The sequence below is a fragment of the Cordyceps fumosorosea genome (assembly GCF_001636725.1).
Source record: "Cordyceps fumosorosea ARSEF 2679 chromosome Unknown scaffold_5, whole genome shotgun sequence".
Classification (NCBI taxonomy): domain Eukaryota; kingdom Fungi; phylum Ascomycota; class Sordariomycetes; order Hypocreales; family Cordycipitaceae; genus Cordyceps; species Cordyceps fumosorosea.
This window is the reverse complement of record NW_017387305.1, coordinates 502,917-521,358: the sequence shown is the minus strand read 5'-3', so window position 1 is coordinate 521,358 and position 18,442 is coordinate 502,917. Positions and strand designations below refer to the sequence as shown.

The 18,442-nt window shown below is 57.1% G+C and overlaps 7 protein-coding genes across 7 annotated transcripts; 4 read left to right on the top strand and 3 right to left on the bottom strand.

Moving 5' to 3' along the window:
- Window positions 1–833: 833 nt before the first annotated feature.
- On the top strand, window positions 834–2,551 carry ISF_02871 (cytochrome P450 51; the record flags this gene model as incomplete). The annotated part of the gene is made up of 3 exons (XM_018846477.1): window positions 834–1,082; window positions 1,144–1,341; window positions 1,409–2,551. The coding sequence occupies 3 exons, from the start codon at window positions 834–836 to the stop codon at window positions 2,549–2,551; spliced, it is 1,590 nt and encodes a 529-aa protein (XP_018706205.1).
- A 515-nt stretch (window positions 2,552–3,066) lies between these two features.
- ISF_02870 (copper-transporting ATPase 2) lies at window positions 3,067–6,727 on the bottom strand (the record flags this gene model as incomplete). Its single annotated transcript, XM_018846476.1, has 2 exons — window positions 3,067–6,487; window positions 6,612–6,727. The coding sequence occupies 2 exons, from the start codon at window positions 6,725–6,727 to the stop codon at window positions 3,067–3,069; spliced, it is 3,537 nt and encodes a 1,178-aa protein (XP_018706204.1).
- Window positions 6,728–9,241: 2,514 nt separating this feature from the next.
- ISF_02869 (COP9 signalosome subunit 7 (CsnG)) lies at window positions 9,242–10,056 on the top strand (the record flags this gene model as incomplete). Its single annotated transcript, XM_018846475.1, has 3 exons — window positions 9,242–9,274; window positions 9,351–9,794; window positions 9,856–10,056. 3 exons carry the CDS (start codon window positions 9,242–9,244, stop codon window positions 10,054–10,056), a joined length of 678 nt encoding a protein of 225 aa, XP_018706203.1.
- An 866-nt stretch (window positions 10,057–10,922) lies between these two features.
- ISF_02868 (Regulator of G protein signaling superfamily) lies at window positions 10,923–12,182 on the bottom strand (the record flags this gene model as incomplete). Its single annotated transcript, XM_018846474.1, has 3 exons — window positions 10,923–11,159; window positions 11,220–11,901; window positions 12,010–12,182. The coding sequence occupies 3 exons, from the start codon at window positions 12,180–12,182 to the stop codon at window positions 10,923–10,925; spliced, it is 1,092 nt and encodes a 363-aa protein (XP_018706202.1).
- Window positions 12,183–13,122: 940 nt separating this feature from the next.
- ISF_02867 (60S ribosomal protein L31) lies at window positions 13,123–13,759 on the top strand (the record flags this gene model as incomplete). Its single annotated transcript, XM_018846473.1, has 3 exons — window positions 13,123–13,212; window positions 13,330–13,404; window positions 13,556–13,759. The coding sequence occupies 3 exons, from the start codon at window positions 13,123–13,125 to the stop codon at window positions 13,757–13,759; spliced, it is 369 nt and encodes a 122-aa protein (XP_018706201.1).
- A 633-nt stretch (window positions 13,760–14,392) lies between these two features.
- On the bottom strand, window positions 14,393–15,105 carry ISF_02866 (Ubiquitin-conjugating enzyme/RWD-like protein; the record flags this gene model as incomplete). The annotated part of the gene is made up of 3 exons (XM_018846472.1): window positions 14,393–14,495; window positions 14,579–14,911; window positions 14,999–15,105. 3 exons carry the CDS (start codon window positions 15,103–15,105, stop codon window positions 14,393–14,395), a joined length of 543 nt encoding a protein of 180 aa, XP_018706200.1.
- Window positions 15,106–16,460: 1,355 nt separating this feature from the next.
- ISF_02865 (serine/threonine protein kinase) lies at window positions 16,461–18,005 on the top strand (the record flags this gene model as incomplete). Its single annotated transcript, XM_018846471.1, has 1 exon — window positions 16,461–18,005. One exon carries the CDS (start codon window positions 16,461–16,463, stop codon window positions 18,003–18,005), a length of 1,545 nt encoding a protein of 514 aa, XP_018706199.1.
- Between the last annotated feature and the right edge of the window lie 437 nt (window positions 18,006–18,442).

The window sequence follows — 18,442 nt, the reverse complement described above, 5'->3', positions numbered from 1 at the left end:
TCCCAAGGGATGGACATTTGCTTTTCGCTAGCCGGTATATGTGCGCTTTGTCTGAGCGCGCCTAACGTTGGTACAGTTGAATACTCAACATGAATAACATGGAGATGATGTCATGCAACAGTGATGCGATGCCTCGTTGGTTCTCGAGTGTTGGAAAGTAGTTGCGAAAGGAATATCTAATGAATATTGTTCGACGTTGCTCTTATTCGCATCTTGGACTGTGAATACTAGTGAAATGAACAGGCAAATCCAATTTCGACAATTGGCCAATGCCCCGCAAAATACTGGGGCAACTGTCATATTCAACTCGTCCTATCGCGTGTTTTCAGTGGTCCAGTGGCGCAGGGGCACAATATTGAAGGGCACGGAGGGCCGAGACTGACGATGCGAATGCGGTGGTTGGTGTTATTTGTAGTAAATACGGAGTATCAGAAATGCAATCTAGCCACTTGCCTTTTCCAAGAAGTAAAAGCAAATAAAAAAACGAACAACAAGAGTCGGAAATCGACAAGGTACAGAGTTGGTCTCATCTTATCCGAATACGAATGGGGGGCTTGTTAGCCTACGCCACCCCTAACTTTCGAACCATATTTTCTTTATCTAGATCTACGCCCTGCCCTCTCTTGTTTTGTTCGTTCTTCATCTTCTCAACTCGCATCCAGCAAGAAGACGGGTGCTGCCACTCTTGCTCCCTTTTCTCCCCGCCCCTACGAGTCGCCCTTTTGCAATAGGTCGCTGCTACGCAGTGTAGCTAGCACCATCCATCCATCCCCTACCAAACTCCTTCTTTCAACACAGAAACAGTCCGGCGCAGGACCCCCCCGACCGCCATCATGGGTGTCCTCCAGATCGCGGCCAACCACCCGCTCATGCACGCCTTCCAGGCCCAGAGCATCGTCGTTCAGTCCGCCGTCCTCTTCTTTGGCGTGATCGCGCTCTCTGTTATCCTCAATGTCGCCGGCCAGATCCTATTCCGGAACAAGAACGAGCCGCCAATGGTCTTCCACTGGTTCCCCTTTATCGGCAGCACCATCACCTACGGCATGGACCCTCCCACCTTTTTCCACGTGAACCGTAAAAAGGTGAGCCTACAATTGTCTTCTACCTCTGCCGTCTCCTTTGCTAATTCCATCTTCAACGTAGTACGGTGACGTCTTCACCTTTATCCTCCTCGGCAAGAAAACCACCGTCGCGGTCGGCCCTGCCGGCAACGAATTCATCCTCAACGGCAAGCTCAAGGACGTCAATGCCGAAGAAATCTACACCGTCCTGACTACGCCCGTCTTCGGCCGTGACGTTGTCTACGATTGCCCCAACGCCAAGCTCATGGAGCAGAAGAAGGTAACAACCGCCAAAAAGCTCATTCAGCCTCCCAGCCAGCCCGCTAACATGAACACTCCCTACCCAGTTCATGAAGATTGCCCTCACCACTGAGGCTTTCCGGTCCTACGTCCCCATCATCTCCAACGAGGTCACGTCCTACTACAAGCGCGACTCCGGCTTCAAGGGCGCCACTGGTATCGTCGACGTGCCGCAAAAGATGGCCGAGATCACCATCTTCACCGCCTCGCACGCGCTCCAGGGCAGCGCCATCCGCCGCAAGTTTGACGTATCACTCGCTGCCCTCTACCACGACCTCGACATGGGCTTCACGCCCATCAACTTCATGCTGCACTGGGCGCCGCTGCCGTGGAACCGCCGCCGCGACCACGCCCAGCGCACCGTTGCCAAGATCTATATGGACACCATCCGTGAGCGCCGCGCCCGCGCCGACGACGATGGCGAACTCGACATGATGAAGCACCTGATGAACTCGAGCTACAAGAACGGCACGCCCGTACCCGACCACGAGGTTGCGCACATGATGATTGCCCTGCTCATGGCCGGTCAGCACTCGTCGTCGTCAACGAGCTCCTGGATCATGCTTCGCCTCGCTCAGAACCCCAAGATCATGGAGGCCCTCTACGACGAGCAGGTCGCCGTGCTCGGTGCGGACCTGCCCCCGTTGCAGTACGAGGACCTCGCCAAGCTGCCCCTCAACCAGGCCATCATCAAGGAGACACTCCGCCTACACGCCCCCATCCACTCCATCATGCGCGCGGTGAAGCAGCCCCTGCCCGTGCCCGGCACCAAGTTTGTCATCCCAACCTCGCACGTCCTCCTTGCCGCTCCCGGCGTCAGCGCCAGCGACCCGACCTTCTTCCCCAACCCGGATGAGTGGGACCCCTGCCGCTGGCTGCCCGGCTCGCCCAACGCCCCGACCATCGCCCCGCGCAACGACGACGATGACGAGAAGATTGACTACGGCTACGGCATCGTGAGCAAGGGCGCCGCGTCCCCGTACCTGCCGTTTGGCGCCGGCCGCCACCGCTGCATCGGCGAGCAATTCGCCAACGTCCAGCTCCAGACCATCGTCGCCGAGACCGTCCGCTTGTTCCGGTTCGCCAACGTTGACGGCGGTGACAGCATTTCCGGCACAGACTACGCCTCGCTCTTCTCGCGGCCCTTGGAACCGGCCAAGGTTCGCTGGACGCGCAGGGACGAGCACTGAAAAAGCTAGAGTGTGTGAACAAGTCAAATTATAGAATTTCGGGCGAAACAAGGACACGGGGGAGGGAATGGGACTTGGGTTTCCTTTCTCGGTCACTGGAGTTGTTACTTGTACATATGAGACTTTTTTTTACTTGGGACGGGGGGTAGCCTGCTTGGTGTTCACGGGAGTGACGCATGGGCGGGAAGAAAAACGCTAGAACTTGTGAGCGGGATAATACGAAGCTCATTTAATAATAAGTAATGCTTTGCCATGTGTTCCATTACCACGGTTTGAGCGCCGGGGGCTTGGTCTTGACAATACTGTACGTTGTTGCTATAATAGTAAGATGCTGGGTAGGACTGTACATGTACCGCGCTATGCCGATATCAACCAATAAATGCATGCAATTCTTCGAGCGATGCTGAACGAGAAACAGGCCAACAACAAGTTTTGTTTTAATTTTTTTTCACACAATCCAACAGGGAGGTATAAACGCCAACAAAAAGGGAAAGAAAAAGGAACCACTCCAATCCTCACGCATCCATGTCCCGCAGGGGCACGTACCCGTCATCGCCCTTGCCGCCACCCCGTCCGCGCCTCGCCAGCTTCTCGCGCAACCAGCCGAGCACGCCGCTTCCCGCGCGCCAGCGCAGGCTACCACCCGCCTCCTGCTCGTCCATCCAGCGCGGGCGACGCCAGAGGCGCAGCAGCAGGCTGGAGACGACGACGGAGACGGAGGAGCAGGCCATGGCGAGGCCGGCCATCATGGGATGCATGTGGACGCCGAGGGGAAGGAAGACGCCCATGGCGATGGGCAGGCCGACGACGTTGTAGAGGCAGGCCCAGGCGAGGTTCATGCGGATGCGGCGGACGATGCTGCGGGTGAGCGCGAGCGCGGACGGCACGGACATGAGGTCGCCAGGCCGCATGAGCACCACGTCGGCGGCCTCCATGGCGACGTCGGTGCCCGAGGACATGGCGACGCCGACGTCGGCGGTGGCCAACGCGGGCGAGTCGTTGATGCCGTCGCCGACCATGGCGACCACGTCCCCGTCCGCGGTCTGCATCTGCCGGATGAGCGCTTGCTTCTGGTCCGGCGAGGTGCCGGCGTAGACGTCCGCGGCGGGGATGCCGACGGCAGCGGCGACGGCGAGCGCGGTCGAGCGCTGGTCGCCGGTCACCATGGCCGTCTTGATCTTCATCCGATGCAGCACGGCGATGGCGGCCGCCGCGCCGTCCTTGATGGTGTCGGAGAGGCACAAGTGGCCGGCGTACTCCCCGTCGACGGCGACGAAGATGTTGGTGGTGCCGGCGGCCGCGGCCGCGGAAGTGCGGCTCCTTGACTTTCCTCCGGCGGTGGGCTTGGACTGAGCGGCGTGGACGTTTAGTTGCTCGGCCGCCTCGATGGCGTCCTCGGGTACGGCGACGCCGTTGGCGTTGAGGTGCTTGAGGTTACCGGCGAGCACGCGGTGGCGAGTGCGATCCGCGGACAGGGCCGGCTCGACCTGCGCCATGACGCCTTTGCCGACGCTGACCTTGAACTCGCCGACGCTACCGGCGATGGCGGCCTCGGGGCCGAGGCCGAGCTCGTCCTTGGCGGCGCCAACAATGGCCTTGCCGACGGGGTGCTCACTGCCCATCTCCGCAAGCCCGACGACGGCCCACCAGAGCCGTCGGCGGGCATCGTTGGCACTCCACGCCGGTGCGAGCGTCATCCGCGCGACGCTCATCTTGCCGTGCGTGATGGTACCCGTCTTGTCAAAGACGACCTTTGTGACCTGTGTGGTACGCTCAAGCGCAGCGCCGCCCTTGATAAGAATGCCGTTCTCAGCACCGACACCTGTGCCGACCATGACGGCTGTAGGCGTCGCCAGACCCAGCGCGCATGGGCACGCAAACACGATGACCGAGATGCACAGCTTGACGCACACCATGATCTTGCCGCCGCTCGCGTTCTGCAAGAAGATGTCGGGCGGGTTCGACAGCACGTGCGACAGCACCATCCAGGTCAGGAACGTGCCCAGGCCAAGCACGAGAATGGTCGGCACAAAGTAGCCTGCCAGCGTGTCAGCAATCTGCTGGATTGGCGCGCGGGCCGTTTGCGCGTCCTGCACGAGCCGCACAATCTGGCTGAGCTGCGTGTCGCGGCCGGCGCGCGTGACGCGAAAGTCGACGCGGCCGTTGCCGTTCACGGTACCACCAATGACGTGGTCGCCGAGACGCTTCTGGACGGGCATGGCCTCGCCCGTCACCATGCTCTCATCGATGTAGGTCTCGCCGCGAACGACGGTGCCATCAGCGGGGATCTTGTCGCCGGGTCTGGTGATGACAATGTCGCCGAGCTGCAGCAGCTCGGTCGGGATCGACTTTTCTTCGTACGCAGAGCCCTCGGAGCCAGGCATGCGCGGCGTTCTGGGAGTCGTGGCGTCGCTTGATTTGGCCCAGGCCTCGGCGGCCTTTTCGGCAGCAATAGGGTCCACGTAGATGGTGGCCATGGAAGGCGCCAGGGACATTAGACGAGACAAGGCCTTGGAAGTCTGGCCCTTGGCACTGTTCTCTAGGTAGCGGCCAAAGGTAATGAATGTGATGAGCATGGTACTCGTGTCAAAGATGGTGCTTGGGCGGGAGTGAGGGGGCATTAGGATAGAGACCAGCATGGAAAAGACGCTGAAGAAGAAGGCACAGGACGTGCCGAGAATGACCAATACGTCCATGGTGGGAGAGCCGTGCTTGACTGACTTATGCGCAGAAATGTAGAAGCGCTTGCCAATGCCAAACTGAACAGGTAGAGTGAGGGCGAGGCAGATGACATCACCGAGGAAAAGACCAGGAAGCAGTGAAATCTTGCCAAAGTCCAGGCTGGGGAGGGCCATGGGTAGGATCATGCCAATGACGAAGACGGGAATGGCGAAGAAGAGGGATGTCCTAAATGCTGTCCTCCATTCGGTAATCTCGCGCGTCTTGGCAAGGGACTCGAGCTGGGCATTGTTGTCTTGGCTGTCGGCAACAAGCGCATTCAGACCCTCCTGTTCAACAGCCTCCACGATGGCTCGTAGCCCAATGACGGACGGGTTGTGCGTCACGGACAGTCTGTCTGTCGACAAGCTCAGTGATGCAGACTTGACGCCGGCAAGTCCGCGGAGCTTGGCTTCCAGTTCTCTGGCCACAGTAGCATCCGGATTGCCGTAAATCTTGAACTGGGCAGTCGTCGTTCCGGCGCCGACGTCTTGCACGTCAAGATTTGATGACAAAACAGCGGCGTCGAAGCCTCTATCTTCGATGGTTTCTGCTATTTGGTCCGCGGATATTTTCGTAACGTCGTGTGTGATGACGGCTCGCTCCGCGAGCAGACTAATGTTGAATTTGAGGATGCCGTCGACGCCTTTGAAGCCACCCTCGACGGCCGACGTGCATGCGCCACAGGTCATGCCTTCAATGGCAACCGTCGTGGTGGCTACGTTGCTGGCGGCCTCTTCCGTCTTGCCGGCCGGCGCTACGCGCACGCTGTCGACAATCTCGGCGCCAAAGCCACGGTCCTCGATCATCTCGGCGATCTGCTCGGCGTTGAGGAGGCTGGAGTCGTGCTCGATGACGGCGCGTTCGGAAAGCAGGGAGATGCTGAAGCTCTTGACGCCAGGGACGTCCTTGAAGCCGCCTTCGACCGCCGAGGTGCAGGCGCCACAGGTCATGCCTTCGATGGCGACGGTGGTAGAAACGGTGGTAGACTCGATAGAGACGCTCGGGTGGCGGGAGGCGACAGGGCTGGGCAGGTCCGTGGCGAGGACCTCGGCGTCGAAGCCGCGGTCCTCGATGATCTCCTGTATTTGCTCGGCGGAGATCTCGGCAGGGTTGTGCATGACGACGGCGCGCTCCATGACGAGGCTGACGGAGACGCTGCCGACGCCTTTACAGCCCTTGAAGCCAGCTTCAACAGCCGAGGTGCAAGCGCCGCAACTGCAGATCAGCAAGATTAGTTAGTTAGGGTAGCTCTCGACAGTGGACTCTGGCGCGCCAACGGGCCGAGACATGGCGTCTCCAGAGGTCATTTCGGGGACAGGGAATACAGGTTCAAACTCACGTCATGCCGCTCACGCGCAGCGTGGTGGTGGCCATGTGCGTTGCGCCGGGCGAGGCCAAGGTCGCAGACAGATGGCCAGTCTCCCGGCTGGGGATCTGAATATGTGAGGGAGCCATCCTGGGCACAAGGAAACGAAGCAGAAGCCGAAGCTCTTGTGCACAGCACTGCGCTGGCTGGCACAGCCGTCAGAGTCGCGGGTATATGAATACGAGGTAGGTAAGTTATGATAGAGGAAAAGAGAAGTGAGGGCGGCGCTCCGGGATTGTCGGGAGAGGAGGCACGCAGCGCCCAGGTCGCTGCTCGGGGGCGGCGGCGGTTTTGCTTGACTGGGGGGAAGAGGAGAGGCTTCGATGCGACGTTTGCTGTGCAGACGAGGCGGAGAGCGCGGCAGGATTGTGGGGGCAGGTTTCGACTTGAACTGGGTACAAGGAAAAAGGGAAGAGAAATAAGAGAAGAAATAAGTGTATGGTATCAGCAAACCACTGAGGACCGGTAAAATGAAAGGGGAAAAAACAGAGGAATTCTCCGCTGGCGGTAGACGAGGAACCAACCAGTTGGACAAAAATGAATTGGAAAAAAGAATGAATGAATGCGAGCCTGTTGTTGTCTGTCGCTGTAGTACAGCGAGTGCGCTAATAAATTATGACGCCCGTTTCGAGGCTGTCAAGGTGGCGCAAAGCCAACATAAATCACACCCACCACTGGACTAACAGGACTGCTAGTTCGACTTGGAGATATGCACTGTCACGGCCACATGCAGTGTCATCCAGGGCATGACCTGATAACTCGACACCAGTAGTGGACTGCCAATATATTTGGTCAGGCCCCAGGACCACCGGCCGCTGGTTGCAACGTGTGGTCTGAACGGTAGCGTCTGTGTGGTAGGTAAGCCAATGAATTCACCAGCCCAAAGCCAACGCGATGGCTTCAGCAAAACGGTAGCAATGCGCCGAGGGACCCAGCGTCGACGAGATCTGGTCGAGAGACTGGTCAAGAGATAATCAAGGAGAAAAAAAAGGCAGGACGACGAGGTGGGAACAAATGCGATGGCTGGGGCCACGATGCATAATATACATCCATAAGTATGTACATTCAGACACTCGCTCGGCAGTCAAACCCCGCCCTCTCTCAGTCTTTCATTCATAAAGTGTTTCTTGATAGTCTGGCTCTTCTGTCTTTGCTTCTTTTTTTGATCTTCAAACTCTTCTCCCACCTAGTTAGTTTAGTAGCTCTTCATTTCCCAACCAGGCACATCATCGCAGCTAGCATCACCTAATCGCACCATAGGGTCTGCTGTTTCAAATCACCACCTACCCCATGCTGATGACGCCAGTTTATTGTTACGCTGCAACCGCCGTTCGGGAAACGGGGTCGTCGCCCACACCCACCCAGGTACCGTCCGTGTTTGACTTTTTCTCTCATAACTTCTTTAAAATTGCCACAAAACACAGGTAAAGCAAAAAGGGGGCGACGGTCGACCAAGCGAGCGGGTGGTCGGCGCTGGGGCGGTCGAGGGACACGTTTCAGGCCCGTTTCTTGGCCTGGAAACTTATAATTGCTGCAACATCCATTGCCTGGGTACAGGTGCTCCGGAGGTAGGAATGCAGATTATTACAGATTACAGATCAATAACAATACCCGCTAACCCAAGTAGGATGTGAAGGGCCAGAATGGACGCCGCACCCTGGCGCCACCAAAAAGGGTAGGCCAACGCGCCCAGCCAGACTGACAGCTAGGCATCTCAATCCGGCCATCTTATGATATCTACAGTACGGGAAACACAGGGCAGAGAGAACTGGTCGGATCGGTTATGCTGATGATGGTGATTCGGTGCAGTGCATGAACCACTGTCCGTGCCCACTGTGCGTCGGGCGCTCGGCCAGGAACGAACGCTCAAGCCACCCACGATAATAAGCCAAACAGCTGACAATAGGGCCACAAGTCAGCAAGCCCAAAATACCTCTCTCGACTTGAGCAAAATAACAAGTCTTGTGTCACTTTACCTCTTTTGGTCTCGGCCGCTCAGCATGTCTTTCCAGTGCCCCCGATTGCTGAGTAAGTATGCGTATGTGGTTCTTTGTTCAATCATGTAAACGTAAATTTGCAACGCCAGCATGTCACTGTCCAGCATTTACCAGTAAATTCTAGATAGCTACATAGGCAGTTCTGATCTTCTTCGTGGAGAACCTCACCATGTAACGGCAATCAAAATTCTGGGCAATTTTCCCCGATTTGACCGGGGTGGCTAGCAGCCCCCAGCCAACGGCGACTCTCAAGCGCCCGGGCAGTTGAAGGAATCTACCCGAGAGTAGACCAAGGACAGCCTACTGACGACAGTTCCACCGCCTTGGTATCAATCCATTCCAGATGATCGTAGCACCTATAATTCACCGAAACGGTTAGTTTTCAAAGGTTAGGTCGAAATCCTCACGGCATTTCATCCCATCTGGCCTGACACGATCTTTCACACACGAGCCTGCCATCGATCCTACAAGCTGCCCCGCGTCCTACTGCCGCCCAGGCAGACGAGCCCCGCTTAAACACAACAACCGACAATCCATCACCTTTCCAACGTCCGTAACCAGCCTCGTCTGCGTTGGACCTTGGTACAAGCCCCCATCACATCTATCATGGAGCAAACAAAAGCTCTGAACGCTCTAGAGGTATGTCTTCCAGCTTCCAACGAGGCTATTCCACCCAACCCGCCAAACTACCGCTAACACCCGCCCTCCCAACCAGCCGTTCATCGCCCTCTCCAAGACGGCCACCTCGCCGCGTGCCGCCGCCGACCTCATCGAGCGCGCCACCTCCGCGCCCAACACCTACGTCTTCGCCGAGCTCCTCCGCGCGCCCGCGCTGCGCGCCCTCGCCGCCTCGCACCCCGAGGCGCTCCGGCCGCACCTCGCCCTCCTCCGTGCCTTCTCCCACGGTGACTACGCCACCTACGTCGCGACTCCCTCCCTGCCGCCGCTCGGCGACGCGCAGCGGCTCAAGCTGCGGCAGCTCAGCCTGCTGTCGCTCGCCGCCTCGGGCCGCCGCGAGGACCTGACCTACGCGCGCCTCCGGGCCCGGCTGGGCCTCGCCTCCGCCGCGGAGCTCGAGACGCTCGTCGCTACTGCGATTGACGCCGGGCTCGTCGACGCCAAGCTCGACCCGGCACGGCAGCGCGTCCGCGTCACCCGCGTAGCGCCCCTGCGCGACGTCGGTCCGGAGGAGCCTAGGGAGATGCGCGCGGCGCTCGGAGCGCGGCGGCGGCGGCGGTGTGGCTGTCCGCGAGCAGCTCGCGCGCCGCGCCGCCGCGGCAGCGTCGGGGAGGCGGACGACGAACGTACTGGACTCGGCCGCGGGGACGACTAAGGGCGCCCTGGCGGAGGCCATGGACCTGGACGCGCCCCTGCCCACCGCCGACGACGGCAAGAAGAGGGCGGGCAAGCGAAAGATGTGAACTGGGTGGGGAGAGGAGGAATACACGATGAAGAGGACTACTCTGGGGGCGACAGGGGTTACGTCAGTGGATGAATAGCATAAGCTTGGGAGAGCAAAAAGCCATCGACTAGAGTCTTGCTTTCTTTTTTACATTAATGAGCTCTACACCCACCAAGGGTGCTGCAACGATATACATTGCATGAATGACAACACATCATGACCTTTCACCGGCACGTTTCTGCATTGGTGATTGTTTGAAAATGATTCTCTGTAAACTCGCTAACTTGCTACATACAAACTCAATATGTTCAGTCCTCACTAGACAGGGAACGGTGGCCAAGCCACATCCTGCTTCATAAGAAAAACGAGAACCAAGTGTTCTAAAGATGGTCAAAGAAAGCTGACAACATCAAGTGAATCAGCTGCATAATAGAAAGAGATTTGCTCGGGGTCGACGAGAAAAAAAAATAACGTACAGCACCCGGACTTTGCTGGTCGTCACCGGCCCAGCTACTATTCGGGCGCTCGAGTGGTTATCGCTCGGAGATCGGACGGGATCCAGATTTTCTCACTCGGCTATGGCCGTACATGCTGATTAGCTCCTCTATCGGGGTATATAGAGGTAAAAAAAAGAATAAAGGAACTTGAAATCTCTCCAACGGCGTTGTATCAAAATTGCCCTTGTCTAGGATTAACAACACTCCACTGGCTCTCTCTCCCCCTGTCATAAAAGTCGTTAAAAAGGAATAATAAAAAGAGAGCATCTTGTAGAAGAGACACTCTGGTGTGCCGATAAATAGCAAGCGGCTCTGCGACATTAAAGGGGGTTTTGCGTAGATTATATTATAGTGCTGTTGCGAGTCATTGGTGGCTCCGGTCTCTCCTTTACAGCCGTTTGCCAGGCACAAAGATGAACAGGACGCACAGAGCGGCGGTGATGAGAGCCGTCACCAGAAGGACAATAAAGGCTCGTTTCACGAGAAGCGTGCGTACGTAAGGTTCGCGGATGCGTGAAAAGTTAAATGGCGTGTACTCGCTGAAGCCGAGGAGTGCCATGATGGGGTCCAGAGAATACTGGTACGACGCGAGAAAATATACGCCGACTGTGAACGGCAGAATGACCTAGGAAAGAGTTAGCATTGACGGTGGATGAGAGTTGTCATGTAGTTTCCGGAACCATACCCAGCATCTTGTGGCTCTGCTCTTATTGAGAAAGATGAGGACAAACGCGGTCCAGAAGGCGCCGAACATGGCAACTAAGCCGAGGATCAGACGCATCACCAGCGTGGGCGGGATTAGGTTGCCCAGGGCCTTCATGCGTAGGAAGCCTGGGAAGGCATCGCGCTCCATTGCCTGGAAGACATAGTCCTTTGCTGTGTCAAAAACCTCGGGGTCGTCGCGGCCGTGCTCCTCGATGGCACTGATGACGTCTTGCGTGATCGAGCCCGGCAGGATGATCTCGCGCTCGGAACCGGGTAGCAAGAAAGTGTAAAGAATCTTCTCCGCCGAGGCCCGGATGTCCTGGCGTGAGACGGTGTGCGCGGGTGAGTTAGAGTCGGTCAGGTCACGGCGGGGACTGGCTCCTGCCGGGCTGGGCCGCGAGCCTGTGTGCGGCGACTCGCGCTCCGACTGCTCCTCCCGCAGGAACGCCGACATTTGCGCGTCTTGGCTCTTTTCCCTCTCTGTGGCGTACATGGACGGCCCGGCCGGCCGGGGCTCCAGATCACCCATGCTGTCGAGGATCGTCGAGGATCGCTTCGAGGCGCCGCCGGCCCGCTCCATGTCGGGCGTGGCCACGAGCACGGAGCGACGTAGTTCACGGACGTAGTGGCGGCATAGTGACATGTGCTGCGCGACGTCGAGCCTAATGCACGTTAATTTTTGTCTTCCCATGGGTTGGGACGGACGCTATGCCTCCTCAGGACGGGCGTCCAAGGGGCCGCGTGAGGGCAATGCGGTGGTGAGGGCGTACCAAAAGTCCAGATAATCAACAGACCGCTGCTGATCTCGCATGTAAATATAGAACGAAAACAAGTCCACCGGCGGCAGCGTTCTTCTGCTGAGCACCTCGAAGAGCGTTGGCAGTCGATTGCGTGTTAGGTCCGACTGTGCCATGGGCGCGCCGACGCTCGTCCGGGCAACCATGACCAGCGTTGTGAGGAATTTTGGACGGAGTTCGTCGTGCTGAAGGTCCGGAAGAAGGAGGCACCGGGCAACAGGATGAAACTCGCGGTTGAGCACAATGCAGGGATCGTCGACGGTCGGATCTTCAAATGTTTGTTCTCTGCAACGGCGAGATGACAGAGAGGAGGTTGGCTGGGTGGGAGGGCGGAAAAGGGCAAACGCGGCGAGGGATTGCGTTTCACAAAGAGTCTTCTGCTTTGCGGCCCCCTTTGAACTGTGCCGTTTCGACGGGACCGTGCCTTGTGAACGACAGAAACAACTTTGTTAAAGAAAAAGAGACAAATGCACGGCCAATACGAGGCGATGGTGTTTGCACCCAGCTTCCCTGCTAACGGGCAGTGCTTTAAATTGGGCTCGTCACCTTCCACCGAGCAGGAGGAATGCAGGGAGCTGGGTAGCCACAGCGAAAAACAAGGGCGACTGGCATCAAGCCACTCTCACACGGCACAGGTACAATGGCTGGGGTGTTGCAGTGCTCGGGAGACGGACCTATCTGATTAGTCCATTGTACCTTGCTCTGCTGGGTTGTCTCGGAATGGGCCAAGCTCGTATCACTAAAAAAAGGTACGTACCCATTCACGTGACTGATAGCTGCTGGCACCGGCTACCCCAACCCTGATTGGCTCGCTACCTCTCCACCCACCACCAGTTTCCAAGCCTGCCCTACGCACAAAGATTTTGCGGAATTTGCGAACCCGACCAACCCTGACAATCCTTCAACCGACCAGATACCTTGAAGAGACGAGATATAGGTACGAACCGCCAATCCAAACCTGTTCCCAAAACAACCCGAAGCAACAACACTTTCCCTTTCGCCCCCGACAATCGCCAGCCGCTCGGCCAATTCTTTTCTCGCCCGCGTCCAGGCAAAACCGCTGACACTCGAATCCATTTTACAGAAATGTCGTCCAAGAAGCCCACCGGAAAGGCCCAGCGCTCCGCCATCGCGGACGTTGTTGCCCGCGAGTACACCATCCACATGCACAAGAGAGTACGTCGTCCTACGATGTTTTGTGCCGTTGCGAAAGCCCCGGGTGAACGACAAGACATGGCATATACGAGAAAACGAAAACAGGATGGAGAGTAAGGCTAACGGTTGAATGTGTAGCTACATGGTGTTACCTTCAAGAAGCGTGCTCCCCGCGCTATCAAGGAGATCAAGGACTTCGCTGTCAAGGCCATGGTACGAGCCAATTCCCCCGCCCACACACCCGGCGAACCAGTTGCGAAACCGTATGGAACGATCAATGCGAGCTACGGGAGGACACAACTTGGTTGCGGGAGCAGACTATCGAAGGAGGGAACGAGAATTGCTGACTGAGTGACGAATGCAGGGTACCAACGATGTCCGTCTGGACCCCGCCCTGAACAAGAAGGTCTGGGAGAACGGTGTCAAGGGCGTCGCCTACAGACTGCGCGTCCGCATCTCCCGTCGACGCAACGACGAGGAGGGCGCCAAGGAGAAGCTGTACAGCTACGTCCAGGCCGTCAACGTCAAGAACCCCAAGGGTCTCCACACCGTCGTGGTTGAGGAGTAGAGGAAACTGGCGTTGGACTAGGAGGGGGAGGGGTCGAGGTTGATAGCGAGGGGGAGCGGATCATGAAAAACTTACACACTCTTGAAAGGAAAAAGAGAATAAAAAAAGAATGAAACTCATTTTTTTCGGTCATCGGAAAATGGATTCTTTTTTTCGGTTGGGCATGGCATTCTGGAGTTGCAACCGGCTTTTGTAGCTTTTCACGCTGATTTAACAACAAAAAAATACAGATGAATTGTGAAATCAAAACCAGCGAGCGCCGTATGGAGGTCCTTTACAGTGCATGCAGGTCGTCGTACCCACGAAGAGTCATTCACGTTGATGGAACCAATCGCATGTTGTAATCATGTATTGTCTCGCTGGCAAGGCAGGTCGACTTTGTCGTATCTAAGAATGAAAATGCACAGAGGGGCTGTACGCTCTGCCAGGCTGCGAGAGCCAGAGGGTATATCAAGCACCTGCGTGTGTGTGTAGGTAGGCATATCCAGCTCTCGCAGGGACAGAAACGCTGATGCAATCCAAGAACCATGGCGAGAATTCCAAAGTAATCAAGGCCCCCCAAAAGACTCCCAGATTACTCCCATATTGATAAATGCGGCTGTCGTGATACAAAAGACACCAGAAACCACCCGTCTACTCGTCTTCAACATCACGGTGTCTGGCGAGAACCTTGCGCTTGAACTCTTTAGCGTCGCTGTCCCAGAGCTCTGCAGCCTCACCATTCAGCGGAGAGGAGCTAAATTTGTGTTATTAAAAGAAATAGAGAGAGAGAGAGAGAGAGAGAGAGAGAGCTGTCAGGGACACTGGATAGGGACGTACTTGTTGGGCTCACCCAAGAGACTTTGCAGGCTGAGCAGGACAGTCTGGATGTTGTAGGCCGCAGTCCACTTGTCCTTCAGGATGTCGAGGCAGATGCGGCCGGAAAAGTCGACGTTGGGGTGGTAGATTGGCGTCTTGAAAAGCACAGTGGGAGGAGCGTAGGGGTAGTTGGAGGGGAAGGCGAAGCTGAGCTTCATGGTCAGGTCGGCGTAGGGCGTGGCGTCGGGGCCTTCAATGGTAGCCGTCCAGGAGAGCAGGTTGCCGTCGGCCGAGGGGAACGCGGAAACACCGGGCGCGGGCGATGTCATCAGCTGCATCAGCTCTGTCTGCAAGCTAATGAAGGACCGCTGGTTAGCTTCGAGAGATCCAATTGCGTTTTGCAGCAGCCAGGACGAGGAACCAACAGCTGTCTTGACTTACCGCTTGGTGACGCTTTGTGAGTCGGGGCCTTTGCGTGAGGCGTTGAGCTTAGCAGCCTGGACGCTGCCGGGCGCAGAGTTTTGGTTGTCTTCCATTGCGAAATCCATTGTGATTTAGGAAAAGGCGACGGCCTAGCTGAGCGTGGTGTGCGTTTGAAGGAGGCGACAAGTTGGTGGCGATGTAGGTAGGCACGATGGATGGTAGGTCGCAAAAGTTGAGAGTTGAGAGTTGAGAGTTAAAGCTGGTGGCTGTTGGTTGAACGAGAATAAGAATAGTGAAGTAAAGGAGTAGATGCGACGGTAGGCTGCAGACGGAATCAAGATTGGTTTTGGGAAGAGGGATGCTAGGGAGAAAGAAAACGATGCGACGACGACGACGGGTGGTTTATACGGGCACCGCGGTTTCGGAACTGCAGTAGAAGAGGAGTTGTATGTGCGGCGGTGAAACAAGAAATGATACTTATTTTTCTTTCGTGCTGGATTGGAAGAAAAGAAGCCCCTGGGATATGAGCAAAGATGAAGCAAAATGGGCGGCAAGATGGAGATTGATAGGTTCGGAGGAGAAGAAGCGCTGGAAGCGGAAGTCGAGTGATTCAGTCAGTGAGTGGGCTTTGCGCTTGGGTTGTTGGTGGCGGGTGCTTTTTTTGTTTGCCCAGCAACGGGCTAGATGGATGTGGCGCCACAAGGGGGCTACAGCCAGTGAAGCACTGCCAATGTCCAGGGGACTTGAGGCGCTGAAACCACCAGCCACAGCCTGCTGGCCAACCGTTTACTAGGCCAGGCCAAGGCTTGGGGCCGGCCGCCCTTGCTGATGAAAACAGCTTTACGCGGTCAGACGCGGCACCGACGCGACGCTCACGGAGAAATACAACCAAAATAAAAAAGTCCCACACAACTCTGGGGTCACACAATCCACCCATGACCAACAGCTGCAGCTGCCTGCACCACAACAACAAACGCATCCGACCCTGTACTCGCGCCGGACTCGGGACCGCCCTCGTCATACCTACGCATTTTTTCTTTTTCTTTTTCTACGTGTATCCATTATCTGCAGCTAGGTAATCGAGCGAGTTGAGTTTCGTGCCCCCGTTGCGGCACCCTCAGCCGGAGCCATGGTACGTTCCCCAACGGCCTCACTCTACCCCGCCATTGGCGTCTGCACGGTATCACAAAACACGGCTCCAAAGATACACAGTCCTTTTTTTTTTCTATCGATATGATTATTATTATAGAAACGCAACCATTACTCTGTTCACAACAATGTAACCCGCTAACAAAATCGGTCGTCAGTCACAATTAGACCCATTACCGAGCGACCTGCCGTTTCGCATCATCTCGAAGACGGTCGGCCGCGGTGCCTATGCCTCGTACGCCCCTCGCCCACTGTAACAAGTGAATAAAAAACATGCAATAATGATAGCCTCCCGACTAACACCCGGGCCTTTCTCTCGCGCTACCCCCCGATGCGCAGTATAAAAAAAGCCATCCCGCTCGACGCCCAAACGCCCGTCTTCGCCGTCAAGCTCATCCACAAGGGCTACGCCGTCCGCAATGGCCGCGTCTCCGCCAAACAGCTCGCCATGGAGGTCTCCTTGCACGCCCACATCGGTCAGCACCCCCACGTCATCGAGTGGTTCGCTTCCGGCGAGGACGCCGCCTGGCGCTGGATCGCCATGGAGTACGCCGAGGGTGGTGACCTCTTCGACAAGATCGAGGCCGACGTTGGCGTCCGCCAGGACGTAGCCCAGGCGTACTTCCTCCAGCTCGTCGGCGGCGTCAGCTTCATGCACTCCAAGGGCGTCGCACACCGCGACCTCAAGCCCGAGAACGTCCTCCTCTCTGCTGACGGCGCCCTCAAGCTTGCCGACTTTGGCATGGCCACCATGTTCGAGTATAAGGGCCAGCGCAAGCTCAGCGCCACCCTCTGCGGCAGCCCCCCCTACATTGCCCCCGAAATTCTCGCCTGCGGCCGCCCCGACAGCAAGTCTGCCGCGGCTGCTACAGCCACAAAGTACGCCCCAGACCGTGTCGACGTCTGGTCCTGCGGCGTCGTCCTCTTTGTCCTGCTCGTCGGCAACACTCCCTGGGACGAGCCCTCCCCCAACAGCTGGGAGTTCACCGAATACGTAAAATCCGGCGGCCACAGCACCGATGCCTTGTGGGAGCGAGTCCCGTCCGAAGCCTTGTCTTTGCTACGTGGTATGATGTGTGTCGACACAGAAAAGCGCTTCAGCTTTGCGCAGGTTCGCCAACATCCCTGGTACACGCGGCACAACCCACTGCTCACCAGCGATGGCCGCGTCGCCGATCCCATCCACCTCGCCACTCAGATGCTCGAGAATCTCCGCGTCGACCTCTCAAGACAGTCCCCGTTGTCGCAGGGTGGCCCGTCGTCCATGCCCGACGACATGGCCGTTGACTCGGGTATGAATGCCGGTCGCTTCGCCGCAACCCAGCCCGACGTGCCTATAGTCGATACCGATTGGGATTTCGAGCGCCCCGCCCTCCGGTCCATGGCCGTACCGTCCGCCTCGCTGCCGCCACGGGCCGGCGACGGACGGCGTGTCATGCTCGAAGCACTGGCCGACGAGCCCTCCATGTCACAGTTCTCCCAGGCGCCCGGCCCGTCCATGACGTTGACCCAGCAAGCCCGCCAGTTCCGCGACATCTGCCCCGCCGAGTCGCTCACGCGCTTCTTCTCACATGTCCCACCCGCGCACCTGGTCCAGATGCTCAGCGACGCACTGCACCAGCTCAACGTGCCTCTCGTCCCCGTCACGCCCAACCTCTACGCCTACTCGGTCGCCACAATCAAGGTCCGCGCTGTCGACGGCCGCAACCAGAGCCTGCACGGCGAGATCCAGGTCCACCGGCAGGCCCTACCCGACGGGAGCGAGGTGCTCGACGTCCGCTTCACAAAGGTCAAGGGCGATCCGCTCGAGTGGCGCCGCTTCTTCAAGAAGGTGGTCGTGCTCTGCAAGGATGGCGTGTACGTCCCGGATGCCTAGACGGCGGTTCGGCGGTCCATGGCGGCGGGCAATGAGGCGCGGCAAAGCGCAGGAGATGAAGGAGATGGGAGCGTGGCAGTAGACAAAATATCATCAGCTTGCTGGATAGACCAAGAAATTGTAGCATAGTGCGAAAGAACAAGTATCCCTTGCATTAATGAAGATTGCTTTTTTTTTCAGGCATTGTCATGATTGCTCATGCTGTTAAAAAGGTCAAGCAGAACCTTTCAACGGCATTCCATAAGGCATTTCCAGAAATTCGATATGAATAACTTGTCTCGATCTGTTATGAGCTTTGTTGGTAACTGGTCATTGTCGACAAACTCACGAAGTATGCTTACTACATGCCGTACATGGAATCAAGCACCACCAAAGATTTGGCATGCGTGTTTTTCAAAACAATTGTCGCACAACACTCCAACAAAGCTCATAACGGA